At 43.9% G+C, this 23,367-nt stretch overlaps 5 protein-coding genes across 5 annotated transcripts; 3 read left to right on the plus strand and 2 right to left on the minus strand.

Annotated features, from left to right (window-relative positions):
* Nucleotides 1–586: 586 nt before the first annotated feature.
* Nucleotides 587–1,313, plus strand: B0H65DRAFT_445523 (uncharacterized protein; the record flags this gene model as incomplete). The annotated part of the gene is made up of 2 exons (XM_062825750.1): nt 587–693; nt 887–1,313. The coding sequence occupies 2 exons, from the start codon at nt 587–589 to the stop codon at nt 1,311–1,313; spliced, it is 534 nt and encodes a 177-aa protein (XP_062678683.1).
* Nucleotides 1,314–1,412: 99 nt separating this feature from the next.
* B0H65DRAFT_580553 (uncharacterized protein) lies at nt 1,413–3,335 on the plus strand (the record flags this gene model as incomplete). The annotated part of the gene is made up of 3 exons (XM_062830797.1): nt 1,413–2,055; nt 2,086–3,173; nt 3,207–3,335. Exons 1-3 carry the CDS (start codon nt 1,788–1,790, stop codon nt 3,333–3,335), a joined length of 1,485 nt encoding a protein of 494 aa, XP_062678684.1. The 5' UTR covers nt 1,413–1,787.
* A 2,621-nt stretch (nt 3,336–5,956) lies between these two features.
* Nucleotides 5,957–8,656, minus strand: B0H65DRAFT_296871 (uncharacterized protein). Its single transcript, XM_062823096.1, has 3 exons — nt 7,788–8,656; nt 7,714–7,721; nt 5,957–7,314 (listed from the first exon to the last, which is right to left on the minus strand). The coding sequence occupies exons 1-3, from the start codon at nt 8,390–8,392 to the stop codon at nt 6,107–6,109; spliced, it is 1,821 nt and encodes a 606-aa protein (XP_062678685.1). The 5' UTR covers nt 8,393–8,656; the 3' UTR covers nt 5,957–6,106.
* A 491-nt stretch (nt 8,657–9,147) lies between these two features.
* Nucleotides 9,148–9,772, minus strand: B0H65DRAFT_296857 (uncharacterized protein). The gene has a single exon (XM_062823095.1). It carries the CDS (start codon nt 9,638–9,640, stop codon nt 9,185–9,187), a length of 456 nt encoding a protein of 151 aa, XP_062678686.1. The 5' UTR covers nt 9,641–9,772; the 3' UTR covers nt 9,148–9,184.
* A 132-nt stretch (nt 9,773–9,904) lies between these two features.
* On the plus strand, nt 9,905–11,299 carry B0H65DRAFT_445525 (uncharacterized protein; the record flags this gene model as incomplete). Its single annotated transcript, XM_062825751.1, has 4 exons — nt 9,905–9,991; nt 10,116–10,190; nt 10,677–10,902; nt 11,211–11,299. 4 exons carry the CDS (start codon nt 9,905–9,907, stop codon nt 11,297–11,299), a joined length of 477 nt encoding a protein of 158 aa, XP_062678687.1.
* Between the last annotated feature and the right edge of the window lie 12,068 nt (nt 11,300–23,367).

The raw sequence follows: 23,367 nt of genomic DNA on the forward strand, positions 1-23,367 counted from the left end.
CTCAATTCAGCTCGACTGAGCCACAACGTCTCTGGAAGGCCATCATCTTCTCCGGTCATGGAATATCTCATTCTGTGCTGGATCTGCCTCTGCGGCCGGGGTTCGGAGGTCTCCAAAGCCAGGCTTCCATTGAGACTGATGTCACTGATGTGTCAAGTGACAAACACATTACTTTGCGCCTCAGCATCACAGGAAGATACTATCATGTCTAGCCGATGATTGTGTCTCTCCCCGTCTTTCTCTTTTCTGGCCTCCTCATGTTCCTTTGCCTGTGGTGAATATTCCTCCCGTCACTTTTTTCCAGATTCTTGGTATCAACAAGGTACAGTGTGTTGCATGCCACCCTCCTCCCACTCTTGCTTTAATCGGACCCCTGCTCAAGGGCTGGAAGCCACGCTACCGCCCCATTCCTTTTCGAGGCTTCCCGGAGGGCTCTCTTCAGCGTGGAGGTGAAAGTGGTGCCAAACTCGGTGAAGAGAGATATAACAGCTTCATTCTGCCTTTGTCATGTCTAAGCCATCCGCATTACCATTCATCTCATCTTCGACAAATCATACCCAAAATAAAATCAACTTCATACCTAAAGATGGTTGAAAAACAACCACCGGAATCTTCTCGGTCTCTGTCTCCAGGACGCACTCCGAGTGATGCAGGCTCTTCTGTTCAAGTCCATGCGGACAATGGAAGCACCAGGTGCGTATGCTGACTTCATTATTCCTCTGGCCAGATTTTCTCACTGACCTTTTGGCAGAACACAGAGCGTAACAGGAACAGAACGATCGTTGACCCCATCTGTACGAGATTCAACACGGATAACTGTCGATCCTGTCAGAGAGAGACTGTTCCGGACGAGACCGTCATCACTATTTATTTCATCGCATGGCAGCGAGCCACCTCTCCGTGATGACTTACTGAGAGATCTTATTCATTCTTACGATACCCACCTCGTCAGCACTGCTTCAGTACCCGTCAGCCACAGCCTTAAACGTCCACATGATGAGGAACCCACAGACACCGAGCCCCTAGCAAAAAGAGACAGGCTTATCGAAGAATTAGACCAGATGGAATCCAGTGGGAGTAAAGCAGCCATTGAGTCCTTACAGACCAGACAAACAGAGATCAATGAGCACGGCGATCCGGTTGCTTCTACTCGTGCTGAGAACACAATACCAACTTTAGAAGGGCATACCAGAGTCGTTCTACCGATAAGGTCCTCCACGAAAAGACAGACCAGTCGGCAACAAAGCGGACATACAACCGCACTGCTTGAACAACATGGGCATGCGGAAACAAACTCGGAGAAAGGCACCTGAAAAAGCCGCCTGCTTGATGATTCTCTACAGTGACCAACAGATTGGTATGATTTCTGGTTGATGATGTTGTTTTGCTTTTTCATTTGCCCATGAAGTTTAACTAGACATAGGCCTTGCGAACCAAACAGACGGTAAACAAGGCGTCCTTACAAGACATTTCTCGTTACTTACACCTGAGATCATACTAAGAGGGCTCTGATGTTTCGTCAATCTATGAAGTTTCCCCTTGTTGTTATGCTTAACTTGTTACTCCGCAAACCGTCAAGCTCTCTCTCCCGCTTACTAATCTTTGTCCGTACAGAAAACGAACCGGCACGCAACTGGCTCCAAACAGCCCAGGAATCTGCTAGGTCCGCAGGAGATCTTCCGACTTGCGATATCAGGCCGAATAGTCGGGATATATAAACCAAATACCTCCCGCGGACACTCACCTCATCCACCTAGCACGTCAAGTTAAGCACCTTTGCTACCACCATGGACGACCAAGTTTACTCTTTCATCCACGATCTAGGGCCCATCGGGGAAAGCCTTCCCCCCCGCCGGCCCCCATGCTTCCAATGCACATTCGACACTGCCAGACAAATCCACAGCGCCAGGGTGCTAATAAACGACAGAGACACCATCAACCTTGTCAAGAAGACCCTGTGCTTTGTCGGCCAGTCTGCGATTAAACGCTGTAGCAAGTGTGATCAAGCCAACGAGCAAAGATGTTACGATTGCCCCCGAGAGCTGACCTCTCTCCGTGACAACCTTTAGGAGCGGCTGTCGAGAGTGGATACTAACTCTACATCTACCGGCGCCCACCAGACAGATGTGAATTACCATCCTCTTCGCGACCTCCGCATGGCTGCCGCAAATTTTCTTGAGCATACTCGCCTGTTCCTAAAGAAGCACAATCTCGAAGAATTCGATCAACTTCAAAGTAATCTCAAGGCGTCGGTGCCCCAGCTGGTCGAGTGGGGGTGCATCGATGTCTCGGTCACGCAGCAGGCGGAGGAACAGCAACAACAACGGCAGCAGCTGGTCGATTGGGGACCCATTGATGTCTCGGTCGCGCAGCAGACACAAGTTCAGCAGGACCCCTCGTCCTTGCACTCGCCCTCTTCCGAGCCTCTTCAACAGGCAGCTACCCCTTCCTCCTTGACTTTGACGGAGGGACCCAATCCCAGTTCCAGTCCCAGTCTCAAGCCAACACGTTCATCAAAGCAGCAGCCACAATCGCAGCCGCAGCCCCAACAAGACGAGATCAAGAAGATCCATGCTACCCTCGAGGACATCGAGGTCCAACTCCACATAATGCTCGGCATGATCAGCAGTATGTCTCGAAATATCCGACGAGAAGCTATCGCACGCCATGAGGAGATCAAGGAGCTGTTAATCCGCAACCGCAACGGCAATAGCGATGACAATGAGGACGTCAACGGCAACGGCAACGGCAACGACAACGGCAACGACAACGACAACGACAACGGCAACGGCAACGACAACGACAACGACAACGGCAACGGCAACGACAACGACAACGACAACGACAACGACAACGACAAAGGAAAGGGCATTGACAAGGGAAAAGGTATTGATAAGGGAAAAGGCATGGACAACGGAAATGGTAGCGGCAATAGAGACGGTTTCAACCGCGGTTTGCCGTCTTCAGCATCACCTGGTCCAAGTTCTTTACAACCGAGTCCTCATATTTCCGACAACGGAGAGGGTAGCAGCAATGGAGACGGCTTCAATCACGGTCGGCTGTCTTCAGCATCACCCGGTCCTGGTTCCTTACACCCGAGTCCTCGTATCCCCGATGAAGTTCGCGCAATGAACGCCAAGATGTATCCAGAGATCTCACCAGAGCAGTTTCAAGTTATCCGGGCGATATATATCGCTTGTCTGCAGCATCCGGAAAAGGTGGGCGAGTACAGGGAGACATTAAGAGTTATGCTACAGCGGCTGCAAGCAGAGAAGGGCTCAAGCCGGAGGAAAGAAAGCAGCCAGGACCCATCAGTCCGCGAACCCGGTGCCTGAGGTGCCGCCTCGTCCCTAACAGCTTTCAACGAAACCGAAGTTCATCAACCTCGTAGTGCGCCACTCCGGGGGGGTGTCCTATATCGAAATGCTGGAATCCAGATACTATCCCCCGGAACCTTTCCCCGCCCTGCCACATCCCGCCCCGTAGAAACCAAGAAAGAAGAAACCGAGAAGGAAGCAAGCTGATAGAAAAGAATGAGTTTCGCGGGTACTTGGCAAGTACCAAGGGATCATTCTTTGTTTCCGTGTTCAGATTAATCACTGCAGTGTAAACGCAGTTTGAAGGCTGCGCAGACAGGACAGGCATTTCGTGGAAAGATGGATAGATGCAGGAGTCACGTGGTGAGGACGGGATGGTGTTAGGGAAAGGAAAGGAAATCAGGACGAAGGAAAGTGTGAGTTGCGTGACGAGAGAGCTGGGGTTCTAGAGAGAAAGGGAAGAGAAAAGGAAAGAGAAGGAAGGATACAGATAGAAGAAATTGTGCATATCGAATCGTACTTTCCCGTCACCATATCCCCACATCATGAAACGATGAAGATGGACTGGCTGAGGCCTGTTAACGCCATACTGTTTGTTACATGTGGAAGGTGCACCCTGCGTAGAATTTCCATCTGCAGAGTGAAGGTAATTAGCTGAGCTTGACACGCCTTTCCCCTTTCATCTAACCATGCCGCAATTAACCATTGTTTTCCCTGCCATCAAAGTCATCTAGATTCGTTACAATACGTAGCTGTTTGGCAAGCTGCTATAGAGTAAGGTAGCACTGAACTGAACCATATCAACTCTCAACGTACTAGATCAGTACTTAAAAGTTAAAACCAATCCCAGAATCCACACTCAAACAAACAAACAACCACCGCTTGGACTTTCACTTTTATCATGTCGATGTCTTTGTTGACGGTGATGCTGATCTGAATACCTAGGCACGATGTGGTTTACTAAGTTTGGTACAGTAATGTAGTATACGCCACCCCGCCTTACCTTACAAGCAGCTTATCTTACCTTACCCTATCATACCCTCAAGCAGCCAAAGAAGAGAGAGAGAAAAAATCCCCGAAAGGTGTGATTTTCTCCGAGGTCTATTAGCTTGCCGTGCTTGCGTTGGACGAACCAACGAATGAGGGATGTTCGGGCAGTCCTGTGCAGCAGGGTGCAGACTGCCTCGCTGCGGCGTGGTACGTGAGACGCTGAATGTTAGGTGTAAGGCAATACAGAACAATGTCACCTTGGCAAGAATGCTGGGTAATTATCAGGGAGTGGTGTGATATTGAGAGAAAAGTGTTAAGAGGCTAACAGAGGCACTGCTGTAACAATTTACTTGTAACAGTCAAAAACCCTTACAAAGGAAAGGAATTCCGCGCCGCCAGCGTGCGTGTGTTCCTGACCAACGATCCTTCCTGCGTATCAAGGTTCCTGAACAAAGGATTGTTCCTGCCGCCACCTATTGAATCCATGTGTAACGTTGTCGGTTAACCAGTGTAGGTAATTTTGAACTTCACTGATGAAAGGAATGAGCCGAATAATCACCTTGGTTTGTATTGGAAAAATCAAATAGGTCAAATGCCAACTGAAATCAGAGACCGTCTCCGTGTGCTCTTGTAAGCATATCAATGCGAATGTTCAGAGCTTGGTGGCTTGTGTTTCAGAAGAAAGGACGGGGATATGCCATGGTCAATGTCCGTGAAACTGAAACTCGATGTCTTCGGGCGGTAATGTAGGAGCCGCCGCCTAGGTAACATGACCGTATGCGTGGCATGCGTCTGTGTACTTTTTTGTGTTGCTGCGGCTCCCGAAGCTTGCTTCGTGGCTCGAACATCCGAAGGACATTTGGTGGTGTTTCTTTGTTGGGCTGTTCCTGTTGTTTGCTCTCTGGCCAGTTTGCCCGAATCACGCTTGCCGCAGCCCTTGCTCCTTCGACCCCGAAACTTTATTCTAACGTCGTTCGACTATCGCCTACCTGTTTCAGTTCTTTATTTTCCTCCGATCATGCTACCATTACGCGGACATCACGCAATGGTCAGTCCAGGCTGAACAATGAGACGTCCACGTTGATTCACCGCACTGCTGAACCTCAAACCATCGATCGGCGTAACCTGGTGTCTGGTTTGATCATCGGCCCAAACTGCCTTCTAACATCCTCGAATGGCGACAAAAAGCGAGCGGGTTCCCGATTCCTCCAACCCACGCATGGTATAAAATGGAACTTCTCCCCACGAAACGACATAACATTGAACTGGTGCGAAGATATCAATTTCGAACTCGCCGTTATCGATGGAAATATCCGTACGGCGTCAACAATATCCGCCAAGCCACCACTTGAAGTACAAGAACCATATCAGTTTCAAATCATAACGCACAAAAAAAGCTTTGGGTATAACCGGAAGCCAAAAACGAACGCCAGGAACTCGCCGAGCCCAAAACCAAGAACAATGCAAAGAGAAAAAAGACGAAATGTGTATCGAGGATAACATCAACGGGCAGGAGACAACATGCTTGGAAGGCCCAGCGACAAACAGCCTTCGCTTTCTGGTGACGCACCAAACAGTCCAACCAAGGAACCATCATGTGCAAGCTTTACATTGGTATCGTCTGATGCATCCGGCACACTTTGACGGGGGTAACAAAAAAAATATTCCAAAAATAAAAACACCTCTGAAACACGACCGATCAAGGGCTCTCCCTAATATAAAAGGACGTCATCATGAAACCCTTCACCTATCGCAGCCCAGCTCTGTTCTCATCAATGAGGACGTAGCTGACATATCGTCTATTGGCGGGCGTGCTCAGCTGGGTTGGGATGATCAAGCAAACCGCCAATATCGACTCGCGAACGTTCCTCCCGGCTTCGGTATTGCACCTCCTGCGGTTGAATAGCATGCGGTTGGTGGTTGCGTATCGGCGGTAGTTGAAACGCTGGCAACGGGTCAGGTCGGCTTGGCGATATCAGCTCGCTCCTTGGGATTTGGAACGGCGGCATCACACTGGCATATTCCGTTCTACTTGGCGACGAGATATATGCCGACGGCATGTTCGCCCCAAATCCCGTCATACTTCGTGGTGGCGGTGGGGCGGCTGGTACATGTGCCCCCTCTCCATATCCGCTATCGGCAGGTCGTGAATGCCGGGGACCAAAATCTGTCGTGACGGGCGGCCCTTGCGTGTATGGCTGGTATGACTGAGTCGTCTCTCTGATACTAGGTGAGGACTCGGAATAATTAAACGGTCGCACAGGGCTCATTAGCAGCAGAACGACATAGTATATGGAGTCTCGCTTGGACAACGCAGTCCGAAGTGACAGCTGCCGCGGTAGTCCATCTTGTCCCAGGAAGGTGAGGATATCTTGTCTATCCAGTGGGTATTTTGAGATTTCCTCCGGGGAGAAGCTCAACATATCCATGACCCTTTCTTCCTCTGCTTTTCCGAAAATAGGTGGAAGATAGTTTGGTTCGTTTCTCCTTTGTTGGTCCACCATCTGTCGCTGGATAGACGCTACCTTCTCTCGATCATGCCCCACAACCAAATCAGCGAGTCTCAGGCCATGAACAGACACTCTGCCGATCGCATCCAGGAATGTCTTCGATGCCTTTCCAATTTGAAGATCGACTGTTAAATAGGCCACTGGCTCTGGAGGTCTTGTTGGCATAGTCAAGGGCGCGAGGAAAACGTTCGAATCATGGGCTGAGCCTCTTTCGGCAAATCTCGACATTGCGGAGTCGGGCGGCTGTGATTTGAGGACGCGGTATGACTGTGTTCGGCGAAGGGTGTCGTCGAACGTAAGGATTGACGAAGAACCAGAATGATATTGAGATGACAGCGGCCTTCTCATCCCATCCGATGGAACGCCAAACCTCGTACTGTCGTATTTTATATCCGCCCTATCATCCCGCAACCGTGGACGGCCACGTTTCTTGTGTTGAACGTCGATGCATGCGTCGTCTTTGCCGCTACTGGAGCACCTCGAACATGGACGCCGTGCTGCAACCAGTTAGTAAAGTCCTGACGCGGGTAAATTACAAGCCGACAATCCTGTTGGTCATCCAAAGCACACCACAGCCCTGACCAGGAAGTCGAGTCCAGGAAACGAAAGGGACGCTCGCTTGAACATATTTCCGTCTCTGTCGAAGCATCGATACGTTGGCTTCCCGCTGCTGCATCTCTCTCCCAAGGTCCCGAACGCCAACATTGGCAAATCTCTGATCCGTCACACACTCGTGGAACGTCGCGCTGGCAAGCGATGGAGGTCTTTCAAGCTAGCCGTCTCACTGATTATAATCGCGGGTTTTGACAACTCACGTAGCCCCTTCGGAGGGCCCTAACTTGGAAAGTCGTGGTATCTGGTTAAGGTATCTTGGGAAAAAGAAAAATCTCACATACCATCGCATCTATCAAATCATTAGCACTCAACCTCCGAAACCCTCCTCATCTCCGGCAGTATCGGGCCAACTAACCTTAGGTGGGCTCTTTTACAAGGCACGCATGCAGATGCCACATGGCCTTTGGTCTTCCTTTGGGGCTTGGGTGACGTCTGCGGGTGAGAATCATGCCCTGGATGATACAGAGCCGTGGAATGGGGCGGTGGACCAGGCAAAGGACCTCCTACACTTCCTGACCCAGCAATCGGCGGGAAAGAAGGCTGAAGGGTTGCTGTACCATGCGGTGCATCGTAGGGATGCGGTCTTGTCATCGATGACTCTGCGCGCTGATACTCGTACGACATGCGTTCTGGCGGATTTGGGAGAAATGGGCGTGTATGAGCCAAGGCCCTCAACTGAAGTCCTTCATCTCCGTGGGTGACTGCAATCCCTCGATAGCCATCTCGAGTCGTCGCCTGGTATACGCCCTGACGTCTTTCGGCGGCCTCTTGGCTTGCTTTCGGGGGAAGTGGTGGGGACCCTGACATGGGCGGAGAAGGATAGCTCTCCGAGCGAGCAGTGCTCTTAGAGTCTGCCCTGACCCAGTTGAGATCGAGAGCAAATTGAGCCAGGTCGGTAATTCCCCGGCGTTTGCCGAGGGTGTTCTGGAGGACGTCGGACCTCTGACTCAAAGGTTGCATGGATGGATCTGTTCCAAGGTGACAGAAGGGATCAGGTATCCCGACGGTCTCTACGTCGAAGACGGCACCAGGATCCGATCAGCGAAGACCCTCACGGACTAGACAAGCAACCGAAAAAGATCCGAGTACCAAGTTGACAGCGGACATTCCCAAATGCAATATGCGCAGTTTTGTGTTTGGCGCAAGGGGTCGTATTTGGGATTCTGGTTGCTTCTTATCCGCGCCAGTGCCTTTCGAATCTACACGCCAAGTTTGAAAGGCTGGTCTGAATAAACCGGACGAAAAGATATCTGGTTGCGGGATAAGATGGCTGATGGAGTGATAACGAAGGCCCTGAGCCTTTGGAGCTTGAACGCCAAGGCTGTTGTCTTTTTGAAGCCTTTAAGGGCAAGCTAGGGCTATCAGCGTCGACGAGGCCAGCTATACGGCCAGTGAAGACGACAAGCACACACGGCCAGGCCGTTGGGTTGGACAAAGATGATGCAGATGATTCTGGTTCAGTGAATGTTCGGGGCGCCAGTGGCACTGTATGCAGTGTTTCGTGCGAGTTAGGTTGTTGGATGGGAAGAGGTCGTTGACTCGTCGTTGTCGGGGGGCTGCAGACCGAAACGGTGCGTTCTCGGGGCCTCTGGCGTGGACTATAAGAGGAATAGAGGTTGAACCAGTTGAGACACACACCTGGTGGAAGGCGTGTTTTGTCTTTTTGGGTCTTGTTTAAGGTCGACCTTTTGGTTGCTGGGATATCGCGCCCGTAAGTAGTCGGCGGCCAGGGCAGTCGACAAAGATTTGGTGTCAGTGGCACCAGGTGGTTTTTGTGCGACTTATTAGCAACGGCGCAATTGAGATGGGGCCAAGATGGAGCATGGATAGGCGTAGGTCAAGGTACCCTGGCCAGTAACCGTGAATGGGTCGTTGCAAATCGAAGGGTAGGCAGGGTAGGCTGCAATGCCAGCAAGCCCCCCTTGTCTCTCCCCATGCCATACCCAACTTCTTTTTTGGAGTTGCAGGGCAGCCGGACGGCCAAGGTGCACACGAATTTGCTGGATGGATGATGGATTGGGCCCGGGGTGTCAAGAACAGTGGCCGCCAGTCCCAGATCCAGTCCCGGCAGCAGGGAAGAGGGAAAGGGTTGTGGTACTTGTTTTGATCCGACCCATCTGGGTGGTGCTCCCTGGTGGTGCTTCGTGGTGGTGCTGTTTGGGTACTGGCTCGCGGGCTCCTACCTCTACAGTGGAGGCTTGTTGCCATGCGCTTAGTACTTGGTGGACGGCTCCGGTCAGGTTTTGTCCTCTCGCTCGCACGGCCAATATCGACGTCCGCCCACCCACCCACTCAACCTGAGGCTGTCATGGCTGGCAGCCGTTGTGAGCAGTGAAACCGTCCTAGCGCAAGACGACAGCACCAGGCGGTTTCGTCTCGCCTCGGGAGAAGGAGGAGGAGGAGCAAGAAGCTGGGGGAACAAGAGTCGAGACAAGTTCCAAGACCAGAACACGGAATAATGCGCGAAGAAGCATGTCTCGCGTCGCCGCTTTTTCAGGTATCAGCGTGTCTGTCGGCGGCCGATCCCATCAGGACCAGCACCGGGAAGTCAGTATGGCAGTCAGTACCCGGGAAGTATATCCGCCCCCATGCAAGATGGCGGTTGTCCAGTGCATGCGGCCCTGGCTGTGTACGGTTGCAATGGTCCAGCAGGCACCCACGAGCCACCCCGGTTGGCTACTAGGTATACCTCGTCAATGTACCAGGGCGCCATTTGGTGGAGGTATATACCGCAGCCATGTTGGGTCCCCATGTTGATGTAAGTCGACCGACTCGACCCAGTTACAGAACGGAATTTGTGCATGCACTGCACTTACTGCAGAGCAGATCGCTGAGGGCGATGAGCAAGGATGCGACGAGGGTGGTGAAATGATGTCGAGGATGGCCGATCCCTCCGCTGTCGACGGCGAGATATGTGAGATGGGGGTTTGATCTTGATCTTCAACACATTCCGTGTCCGGTAAGGTTCGAGATGTCGAGGGTCTGGAAACGGACCGAGAAGAGCATCGGACCCTGAGCTTGCAATCTGGAACCTCGCGACTGAATTTTGTCCGTGGCCATGACAGCTGAGCCTGGAGAAGATGATGGGCTGAGGCACTGTCTTGAGAACAAAAATCGTCAGACATGGCCAGCCCAGTGTGCTTCTTTCCACTTCCACAACCCGGCGCGTCTCCTTCCGTAACCTCCGCCGTTTGTTTGCTCTTTCCGGCTCCAAGGCTAAACTATATTCTCTGTGCCTTCCCAGTTTGTGCGTCACAACCCGCGTCAAGGTGCTGTCATTAATCAAGCCTGTCCCAGAACGGAAGGAACCCGGCTGTCAGGAACAGGCGTGCCGGAGAAGGTGCAGCAGCAGCAGCAGCAAGCCACAACTTTCGACAATCCAACCTCAGCTCACGACTTCCACCTAGAGGTACAGTTGATATTGTATGGCTTGCCCCAATCGTCCGACAATTCATGGTGTTGGTCTGGAGGTATGTAGCACCTTTACTTATCCTCCGAAACTCAACAAGTTGCTTCAGCCGAAATTCGACAATGGTCTCGACCGGGCAGGCAGAAGATTCGCAGATTAAACGTGCTGATACCAGTACGTATCTACATGGCTCCAGTCTGTGCCCCATGGTTGCTTCCATAGCGGGACGGAACACTCCAGGGGGGCAGGAACCTGGGAGCCCAGGATTGCCAAGAAGGCAAGGAACTCGCACATCCATCATCACACTCATTGTCCAAGTGGCCGTTGTCGAGTAAGATCCGAGTCATCTTTGACCTTTTCCAATTACAGCCAGTCATCTGCCCCAAAATGAGATGCTAGCTTCCAGCCAAGTGGAATTCTCCATGTTCTCCACCCCAAACCTTGTGTTGCTCATTTAAACCGGCGGATGGCAGATTACTGGCAGGCACCCAGCAGTGTACCACCCGGAATCTCGGTCTATTATAGACCCCTGTCTGGAGGTGAGATAGCTTCCAAGTCACAGAGAGATTTTCCCCGTCTCTCTATCACAGCTCCCTACACGAAAGGTATTTGCCCATTCTGACGCCGCCCTTCTGGGATCTGCGAGGGAAGTAAGACGGTCCGGTCAAGACAGGATACGGACCTTATCATCACGACCGGGTTACAATTACCAGTCGGTCCAAACATCGTCTTGGTTGTGGTGCCAAAATCTCCCTTGTCCCACCCGCTGGCACAACCTGGGGCTACCTCTACGACCTGAAGCTATGAAATACCTACCCTGGGAGTGGAACCCCTGGTTATGTGTGACCATAGGCCCTTGTTGCCTCTTTCAGTTAGGTTTCTCTATCCGTGTTTCCTATGGAACCCCATCAGCCTACATACAGCCATCGTTGACCGTTTATCTTGGTATTCTGACACAACGACTTCTAGATATCTTATACACATATACTAAGGGCCGATTTCCAAACCGGCCAGGTTGGGCAGTAGAGGCAGTCTTACTACCTTTACCTTGCTGGTTGACCACTAACAGAAAAGACTCAGATACTCCCGGGCTGTTGCCTCTTCCCTTTACCCCGGAGAGTTCTGGTCGAGCACACAAGATGTGATACTGTGCATCGATTGGGCAAACCGTGCTAGTGAATGCAATTCTTGCCTAGCGGGATTACATCACCTACGGCCTGTCTACAGTTGGGAGTCAAAACGACAGGAGAGCCAAGGACCCAAGAAGCGGCGCATCAATAGCACAACGCTCGGCCGTTGCAGATCCACCTCGTCTTGTCTTACAATGTTGTACAGGTAACAGCACGTACAGTAGCGAGCGCTTCATGGTGGTACCGGAACGGTGGAAACAAAAGATGAAGGGCCCAGGTGTGGAAGTTCCTCACTATCTTCTCCATGTTAACATCTGAGCACGCTCCTGTTAACAACTCCTTTTTCATCATCAACGGCTCAATAATGCTGTATTCAAAGGCATGGTATCTGCCATAGAAAGACGATGATTGGCTCGGCTGTGCCTTATACTGATCCAGACGACCCATCAACCGGGAGTGAACTACCAGCTTTCCTTCCTTCCTCCCGGTCACAGATACAGATGCACCACGGTCCACGCTTATTGCACACTCGCTGCGGCCCGCTACAGTCGAAACGAACGGTTACAAAATGGCCGCAGACATGGGCCGCAGACCAAGCGATGCACTTCATCTAACTCGATCGGCTCTTGTGATTGCACCCGCCATCATCCTGCCCCGGTCCCGCCTTGAGGGGTCGCATGTAATTTATTCGGTCTAGTCAACGGCGCCTATTTGTTTGTCTCCCGTATGCTTTTCCAGCACCACGAGTGTCTTCTATCACCCGTATACTAACCGGCGATCCCACACTGATCACTTGCTATGCTGACTCTGGGGAAATTACTTGGACGTTTTCACCATCGCGGCATGTCACGCTGCCCTGTTTGACCCATCCACCCATGTTCAATATCGTCACTCTTTTATTCGACAACATGGCTTATCTGGAGATAGTCTGAGCGTGGTTGGATTACAGTTATCCGTTCAACTTCCAACAACCCGAACTCAGCGCCACTACGCAGTCCTAGCAGTAGACATACGTCTTTGCTGAAATCAAGGGTGACATTGACCAAAGGATCGGCGGCTGGGCTGCCCTACTGATCTACTTCCAGACCACGACTCAAGAAGAACACCTTGCTTATGTTACGGATAAGTGCAGTGCCGGGAAGATGAAGTAATCCGCACACCTTGCTATCTGAGTCTCGTGATGAATCTGATTCCTTCATCACTGCCCTACACAAGCAGGTACGTAAAGGATTTTGAGCGCTTGGTCTCTGGAAAGGTAACATCGCGTAGCAGCTCATGGCGATCTGATAATTTGCAAGTATCATCAGAAGGCACTCTAAACGAAACATTTCAACCTCTATAACATGGTTAAACCACTATCAACATGGATCATTGGTCGATCAAGTTGACCTCCCAGGACTACTCAAGGAAAGACGACTGAAGAGTGTGGTTATCAAGATTGTCATCCAGGTATGAGAAACAATGACCGTTGTAACTTGTCATGCCTGTAATACAATGGCCTTGTAAGATACGGTAAGAGAGGCCATTGACAATACAGCCCCCCTGACCCGGCTCCATTATCAAATCCATACCATTAGAAGCATGCTAATATCCCATTGGCTAGTGTGTACATGGCAGCATCGTTGAGATAGTGTTTACCATCACAATTGATTTGAACCTTGGCGCAAGATCTCTTCCAGTCTGGCTCTCCTCTTCCCGGCTTGGTTCCATGAGATGAAGCCATTTCGACTTGCAGCCTACTAAGACATTTGGCCGTTGTTTGATCCAGCAACGTCTCGACATATCGTGATGAAAACCGGAGCTGACGACGTCCAGGGTCCTGGTACGGGTATGTTAGTGTGGTGGGTGTTGGGCATGGAATCACCAAAAGTGAAATTTCTCACTTGTCAATATATGCGTATTGATTTAACTTGGCACCCGCTGTCAGTCATGCCATGTCTTGAGTTGCCGTTCTGATAAAAAGCAAAACCAAGAAGAGGGCTGTGAACTAGTCACAGAGCAATAGCCCAGCCCAATGTCTCTAGTGTAAGTGACCTGATGACGCCCAGGATGACAGCGGCAGGGCACCGACAAGAAATGATCTGCACTGGTCTCCCACCTTACGCGAAGAAGAAGGGGAAAAAGCAAGTGACAAGCAGACAGATGTCTTTGTGGTGACCAACTCACTGAAAAAAAGCCCATGCCTATCAGTGAAAATGGAATTTGTCGTCGTCCGAACCGCTTGTCACGGTAGAGTTCATCCACTTCATTTCTTCCAAAGATTGTCGTAGCGTTCCACTAAAACGAACCGAACCAGGTCTATGCTTTCCCACCACTATACTTTGCAAACACGGTATCAGTCCCCACATTAGAATCTAACCGCTATATACACACACATCGTAAATCCATCAATACATAACAACAGTAAAATCTTCAAACGCCCATATCATTACCAATCTTAAAAGTATTTACAATCCGATTACTACTCTATATTCGTATAAATTCCCCTAATCGATTGAAGTTAATACTAAAAGGTCCCGATCAATAAGCCAATTTATACCGTATACAATTCGCACTAAGCACCGCCGCGCCTACTTTAATTATACTTTCTAAACGCTCCCTTCCTAACGACAGTAATAAACCTTAATAATCGAAACGGCTTTCGAAGCCCAATACCTATATAGCTCGTATAAACGCCGGTTTAAAAAACGGAAATAGAAATAACGAAAGGATTCCTATTCTAATAGCGCGTACTATAAGCGGTACAACTACTATAAAATCCCAACTAGAGCTAACCCAATTAACCCAATTAATTAAATCCAATTTATATATTATTATTCGAAATTCTATATTAAATAGTAATAATATTTCGAAATCGAAGAAAGCTAATACTATTAGTAAATAACTTACAATCTCTTCTATACCTATTGCCTCTTCGAATAATTTATAAATTATACTCAAAATTCTAACCGCTTCCTCCCTAATTTATTCGATTACCCTAACTACTTTGATTATTTTAATTCCCTCGTTTATTCTTCTAACTACCTCGTTTCGTATTCCTCCTCTTCCTTAAATCCGTAATTAAACCCCTACTCCAACTACCGCTGTATCGTTTCGAATTCCCAAACTCCCGCGTCGAACTAATACTACTATAATAATAAGACTACCTCTTTATTAGAAAATTTTAACTACGGATAAAGAAGAAATATCGACCAAAGAGACTGTGAATACTAATTGTAAATTGTACGAAAAATATATATATTCGCCGTCGCAAAAACTAGAAAATAAAGTCGAAATTAACGAATAGGCTAATACTATTACCCCTTAGACTAAAAAATCCTATAAACTTAAAATAACCCTAAGACCGCTACTAATCCCCGATTTTCTAAATATTTTACTTATATATAATGGAATATAACTATTAGATTTCAATTACAAAAAATTCGTTAAGAAGCCCAGAAAATGTTTTAATTCTATTTTAACCGAACGGATTATAATCGAGAAGGAAATCGATAAAATTATTGACGAAAGTAATTATAATATACTTAACGATAAATTTATATATTGAATATAAAATATATAAAATATTTTCTTAAATACTACCTATAACGAATATAAAATTATTAATTTAAATTCTAAAATTATTATATAATATTCAAACTAAACTACTAGTATTTACGAAACTAAAAAAAGCGTTACGCTCTTTCAAATTCGTATTATACTAATATAAAACGAATAAAAAGGCTAAATAACGCCCTTTAAATACTATAATGTTTCGAAAATAATACGCAATCTAATTAAGCGGCTATCTAAGAGATATTTCATTATAATTACCTCCTATCTTTGAATTCTTAATAATTACTTACTACTCCCATAATAATTTTATACCCCTTCTATAACTAATACGCCTATACCATCATTACACATTACTTCCTTTAATAAACGGCTAATATATAATAATTATTTTCAATCCTAATCTAATTCCTTTTAATAAACCTTTCAAACTCCCTTCTACTAACTATTTATACTTACTACGATGTTCGCTAATACTTCTACATAATTTAAATCGGTTAATAAATCGGCTAATAACTCTAATAATAAATCGAAATCGATTACGAACTTTATATTATAAAAATTCTATACTAATTACAAAATTAAACGCAAAATACAAAAAGCGGGCAAAGAATCGACTACCCTATTCTATAACGAATTAATTAAATTATAAAGATATAAAACCGGTCACTAATATAAAAATTATTACAATAAGTATTAATACTATTAATATTTTATTTATCCTAATTAATACTACTATTATATATTTATAATAAAGGATCTAAAGGATTAAGCAACGGTTATTACTATAAAGAAGGCTACTCTTACTAACCTACCCCCTAAAATTATATTAAAATAGTTTAATCCTAATAATCTGATTAATAATAATAATTACTAAATCCAAATAAATATAGCAATATATAAATAATTAAAATTCTAATAATTTTACCCCCTATATACGGCGCTTCCTTATAGTAAATACAGTAATTTATACGTATTTCCTCCTCAAATATTTAATTTTAATTTCTAAAATAATTATTAAATTAACGGTAATATAGATAGAATTACTAGTATTAACGCTAGAATACTACCCGCCTTACCTCCTATACTTCTTTTTAATAATTATAAAAATATAAATATAGGGATAGTAAATATAAATTTAATAATCGAACCTACTTTACCTATTTTATTTAATATTAATACCTTTTATATTAATACCTTTCGCATTAAAACCTTTCGCGCTAGTAATAATAACGACATTCAATCTTCCTCCCTTCTACTATCTTTATTGCTAAACCGATTATTTAACTCCCTCGTTACCGACTTTATAAAATAATTTATCTTTAAATACGTACCTAAATCCAATAAAAATAATATATCAAAAGATTCCTTCTATAATATATAAAAATCCCTTATAATCGGGCGGCTTGCCCTCTATTAAGTATATAATTTCCTTATAAATTAATGTGTTTCTTATAAAATCGACGAGGGTATTTACTTTATAATTAAAAAAGTAATTAAAGAATACTTCTACTTCGAATATAATTATATCTAACGGTCGTCGTTACTTCTAATACCCTAAAAAGCTCTAATACCGCCGCTGCCGCGGGAACTCTAAATAATCGACCCTAAAGTATTGTTATAACCGCAAAATAAATATTCTCGTATTAATAATTATAATTACGTATATTGCTAGCTATTGTATTATATAAATACTCTCCTACCCGACTCGCTATAGTAAAAGTTTAATAATACCCGCGCGCCCCCTTATATCGACGACCGGATATTTAATAACTTTATTAATAATGAAAAAATTTAATCTAAAGGATAATTCGTATATTAATAAAAACCCCGACGCAACTACTAATAAAATAAATAATAACGACGACGATAACGAAATTTAATAAATATATAAATTAAAAAAGGGATTATATAAATTAAAAAAGGGGATTATATATATAAAGAATTATTACGTAAATAAATATTATATTAATAAATTATATTAATTTTAACGGATTTCCCACATTTTTAACACTTTAGGGGTCTGTATTATTATTATTCATTTTATTATATATTTATACTATTTTTATATTATTTAATTATATTCGATTCTAACTATATTTAATACTGTACATCTATTATATCATACAATATTTCATACTACCGTCCCTATTAATTATAACTTATAGAATTAATCCCTATACAATTTAATGTAGTCTTTAAATTCGCTAGCCTTATTAAAATCGTTGTAAAATATATTTGTCTAACAACAGTATCCTCGTATAGCTTCTACCTCCTACCCTACCGCTCTTACTACCCCTAAGAGGAAATCTTTAAATTCTATTTAACTTAATAAATTACCACTAACCTACTAATATAAACGCCTAATATAAGCCTTTATATTGCTAAAATATATTTTAATAGGGTTAAAATCCAAGGCACAAAAGGGTAAAAACTAAAATAATACACCATAGTTAATATACGCGTCCTTAATAAATTACCCCTTATATTATAATACGTTATCTATTATTAATATACTATAGTAGTTAAGAAAGGGATTTATCTTAGGGAGTACGTACATTTCTAACTAACCTAAAAAGCCGTTAATATTATTAGTTACTCCCTTATAATACATTACGTTAATAAAACTATTCATAATTATAATTAATAATAAATAGAACCGCTTCCCTCTAATAAAAACGCTATCTACCTATAAAAATATACTCTTTAACGCCCATCCTATATAACGAACGCCATCCTTCTTATCGACGCCAAACTTATTGTAAAAGATATACATTTCTATAAAAAACTTCGAAACCTTCCTCAACTAATCAAATCTTAATAAATTACTATATTAAAACGCCCTATATACTATCCTCTTATTAATTTATTGAACTTTCTTAAGATAACGTAATATTATAGAAGCTGATATATATATATTACATTTGCTAACGAACTAATACTATATTTCATCGAAATATGAATTCAATTTCTCGTTTAATAACTGTATAATTTCCTAGAGATCGTAAATTAAATATATCCATAGCCACTCGTATAAATACAACTATATTAACCTCTATAGACCAAGGCAGTAGTAAAATACGGTTTTAAAGTATATAAACTTTCTAATATGGGTTACTAATTAAATCGTACATCTTTTTCAATCGCTAAACCTATCATTCACTAATACTAACTATTTAAGCAATTTTTCGAAGATATTTTTTAATAACTAACATTACGTATATTGTTTAACGCTATTAATCATTTGTATAGTACTTTATCGCTACAACTATCTTAGATCTTCTCGCCTTCAAAATCTGGTTAGAATCGTTAAATTTGAGTGCAAATCGAATATAAAACGACGGAATTATAGATCTTAAAGGTCTAGTATGTCTACTTTAATGCACATATATATATATGGCGGTCAGATTCTAAAGTGGGGACTGACACCGTATTTGCAAGGCACAGCAGCGCGCCGCCGCGGCGCCATCACTTCCACTGGCTCGAGGCCGGGCCACTCCCGCAAGCTCTAGGTAAGCTCTGCAAGTCACCGAAAAGACAAACACAACATCAGCGACATCCGCCAGCTACCTCAAATGGCGAACAGAGGCGAGAGAGGGTAGGGGTGGGGAAGAAAGGGACATTGAGGTAAGGACAAGGACGACTCCTCTCGGGCTTATTCTTGAGAATCGGCGGGAGCTTGGAAGAATCCAATCTCATTATTCCCCCACACATTCGACCACATGTTGGATGGAGGCTACGCTGTCCCTGGCTCGGAGCCTGGCGCTCATGAGATGCCCGTCCAGGCTTTTTCTCGTCCAGAGATCGGCAAGATTGGGCTTGGACCTTCCACCCCCAGTTATGTACGACCTCAGGCTGCGCAGCGCCCTGCAACATGCAGTTCTCCGCATATGTAGTGTAGTGGACTACAGCGCATCGGTAGTTGGAGGTTGATCTCGTAGATTACAGATTGCGGTAATGAACCCCAGCCATGGATATGCGGCCTAGGGACCCAGGTACCTCGAAGATCATCTTCTTAATAAGGCCCTGGGCACAGACCTCATTGCACAAGAGGGGCATGGGGTATTCCCGACCTGGCAAGCCTGGCACTAACGCCTGCTAGGCCCCCCGACCAACCTAACACCTTGCAGACAATGGATCCGGAAAAAAAAAGGAAGATTATTATGAGATTGAGGCAGGTACACACCACCACAGGTCCACAGACACACCCTACGGAGACATTCGGAGATTTTGCACATCGTGTTTTCATGACCGATCTTTATTAGATGGCTCCACTGGGAACCCCCCTCCCGTTCTGGTCATCACAAGAAACTCCGAGTCCCATGTCTTCCTCCTCATGGACTACCCGCTGATGTCAATGTACATGGAAACTAATGGTTGGGTTAGAGTTGCGGCGGCGCTTCCCTCCGTGACTTCACGGCAAGGAAACAACAACGATGATCATTCACGATGCTACCTACCTACCTGAGGCGTTCGTCGAAGTGTAATTACCTCTCTGGTTGCCACCCTTAATACCTAGGCGAGGGCCAGATGCACTAGAACGATTCAATCACATTGGAGTGACCCGCATCTGGCATTGGCAATAAATTGCATGGAAACGCCAAGTAACGTTTATCGTTCCATAGATTTGATAGGCATGTATCTCGAAAAGAGAAAGCTGAACCAGGCCAAAGTGTTTGTGGGTGATGTCTTCTTGTTGGCATCATAGGCGGTTCTGAAATGTGCACTTATGCAACTAACTTGGGAGACTTCTCGGTAAACTATCGTCAGGTACGATGGCGTCACTGTATAAGTGAGCGATGCTGCTTTTTCTCGGACGATGTATTGGGGTCCAATCACACATCCAGTGGCATTAACGCCCAGGACACCCTCTTCTCTGATTGATCCAGCCCATTGATCAACCTTTAGACTTTAGGGCATGCCAACCATGCACTACTTCATGCACAGTTGATCATACAAAGTAGAGTGAGACACACGACGACGAACCAAGAAAACTCAGAAAAGACGACATGCCGCTCATCCCTTGACGCATCTATTCACAAAAGGAATTGCAAATTCCACTTGAACGGTGCAAGAACCGGGCCATGCTATTAGACATCGACGCCTATGGTGTCCTGCAAGCACCGAGTGCGGAAACCGCTCTACGGGCCTGTAAGGTAAGGTAAGGTACATCAATGTATCCCCGTGAGACCCACCATTACCACGCGAGCAGATACCGCCGTCTCCAGCCTACCCGACCATCATCAACCAGACAACAGCAGGGAGATTCCCGTACAAAACCTCCACGTTTTTGATGACGCTCTGGGGTTGACGCTCTCCAAACTCTCTCTTCCACTTTCTTCGTCCCTGTCGGACAACAGAATGGCCTTTCATGGATCAAGGGCCAACACCTGCCCTGCCTGTATCCACCACCTCATGGCTTATGGAGACTTTTGTAAGATCCGCTCTTCCCCACTGGGGAACCATCGGGCAGCTGTCAGAGGCTAGGGGATCCACTGGGCGTGCACGTGCCCAATTGGGCTGGGATATACGGGATTTATCTAGATACTAGAGTTTCGAGTCTGTAGAGCCAGTCTTATATATACATACAATCAAACCACGTTAAACTTATATCGATTATTATTAGTAATATTACAATTAAGAGTCTTATTAATTTGACCGTTGAAGTTATCGCCAGTAACGACAACCGATTAAACGATTGCTAATAATGTTTATAATTAAAATTGATAGCGTTACCTTTAACGGCGCTAAGGATTGGCCGGCTTGGGAAGATACTTTTATTTCTATAATTTAGAACTTAGGTCTTTGGAAATATATCGATTTAAATAACCGCGTTCCCTAGCTAATTGAATTAGTAGAATTTAATATCGCTAGCTATTAAGGGGAGGTTCCCGTTGGAAAAATTAGAGAAGTTAAGAAAGATAGGGAGGCTACCCTATTTATTACCGCTAAACTTTACGGCTTCTATTATAAGCGCGACTATTATAACTATATAATTAAGAAGTCGGATTAGCGTATAGAGGTTAAGACTTTTTCTAATTTAGGTATTAAGAAGATTACGTTAAGTCGCCAGATATTTGAAATTATTAGAAATAATTACCAGGAAATTAATTTTATTAAATATATTGGTCTATACGAATAGTATAATAATTTTAGTAAATTTACCGCTTTTAATAACCGTAAAGTAAAAAAATTCGCCCAAACTAAACTTATTAATATTTTTAAGCCTTCTAATAGAATTAACTATAATTAATATAATTAGACCTTTTATTAAGAGGTAGCTATAGCCCTCTATATTATTAAAAGAATTATTAGAGTAACTAAATTAAACCTATATTTCCTAGAGTTCTATATAGTTATAAGGTCGAGTCCTTATACCTCCTAGGCAAATAACTACTAATTTTAATATAATAAAGAGATTGAGAGAAACCTTAATTTTAAAATCTCTTTTTATACTATAGTTAAAGATTTTTATAAAGTAGTAATAGCGAATATTATTTAGGGAAAAGGTTGCGCCCCCTTACTTAAAGGTATTATGTTCGTAGCTATATTAAGTAGTAAACCCGCTAAGGAGGACGCTCTTAGTAACGAATAAAATTTTAGCTCGGAAGTAAAGGGATAGAGAAAAATTATAAATAAAAATGGTAAATCTAGGAAGAATATTGATAAGAATAAATGTACTTCCTCTTTATCCCTATTAACAAATAAATAATTATAATAATCCCTGTACAAACTCTATAAGTAGCCGGACTATAATTTAAATAAATATTATTATATTAGGTTATAATTGGCTTATAAAAGTTAGATCGAAAGTCCTACTATTAAAAAGCGCGCGTATACTAATTTAAAGAAGGATAAAATACTTAAAGAAGCTGTTAATTATTTACGAACGTAGTAGGATAATGAGAATTAAAATAATTAACTCTATAGTCGCCGGATAAGTAAAAATGGTTTTTTAATACCTATAGTAAAACGTAACGCCGTATACTTACTAAGAGATTCTATAATCTTCGATTTAAGTATAATAATAGATACTTTTAATAAAGTTAATTATTTTAAAAACTTTACCCCTTTAAATACTAATAATTATATATAGGCGGGAAATAAGCGGATTCTTATAGAGGAATATAATATTATTATAATTATAATTTAGGACAACGACGGAAATAGAGAGCTTTAATTCCCCAACGTCGTTTTAATATCAGGTATAACCTATAACTTCGTTTCTTTAAAATAATTCGAAGATAAATAAATCTATTAAAATTATGAAAATAATTATTTACGCTCCCGCCTTACGGATTCCTTCATTTATTATATCCTCTTTAAATATAAATAATTTATTTTAAAGTATATCATTTTATAAAATAGTATTAACGAATCTTCTTTTACTATATAATATATAAATTATATTAAATAAAAGCTTTAAAAGGGTAAACCCTTTCGCTAATATCTTCGATTTAATTACCCGGGATCCGAAATGTTAATTAAATTAACGGAGTAAGAATATAATGTACGATTTAAAAGACTGGATATAATATATTATAAACTATATATTAAAATTAAGTTGAAATATTAAATATATAAAGAAATTCGTAATTATTTAGAGGGCCCTAAATTATAATTAACCGTTAATTTCTTCTCTCATAAGGAGGTAAAGTTAGGAGGTTGGAAGTATTTAAATTTAATAGTAATTATAGACCAGTAATTCAAATTCGTTTAAATATATTATTTAAGTAATAAAAAAGCCGAATCTATTATTACGTATTTAGAGTACTTCTATATAGGGCTATAAATTTAATATTAAATTGTACTTTAAATAATCGAATATAATAATAAAATAATTA

The sequence above is a fragment of the Neurospora tetraspora genome, assembly GCF_033439725.1.
Source record: "Neurospora tetraspora strain CBS 560.94 chromosome Unknown B0H65scaffold_7, whole genome shotgun sequence".
Classification (NCBI taxonomy): domain Eukaryota; kingdom Fungi; phylum Ascomycota; class Sordariomycetes; order Sordariales; family Sordariaceae; genus Neurospora; species Neurospora tetraspora.

Excerpts from the sequence above, each read along its gene's own strand:
- B0H65DRAFT_296871 (XM_062823096.1), bottom strand. The coding sequence starts at position 8,392 with ATGCAACCTTTGAGTCAGAGGTCCGACGTCCTCCAGAACACCCTCGGC.
- B0H65DRAFT_296857 (XM_062823095.1), bottom strand. The coding sequence starts at position 9,640 with ATGGCAACAAGCCTCCACTGTAGAGGTAGGAGCCCGCGAGCCAGTACC.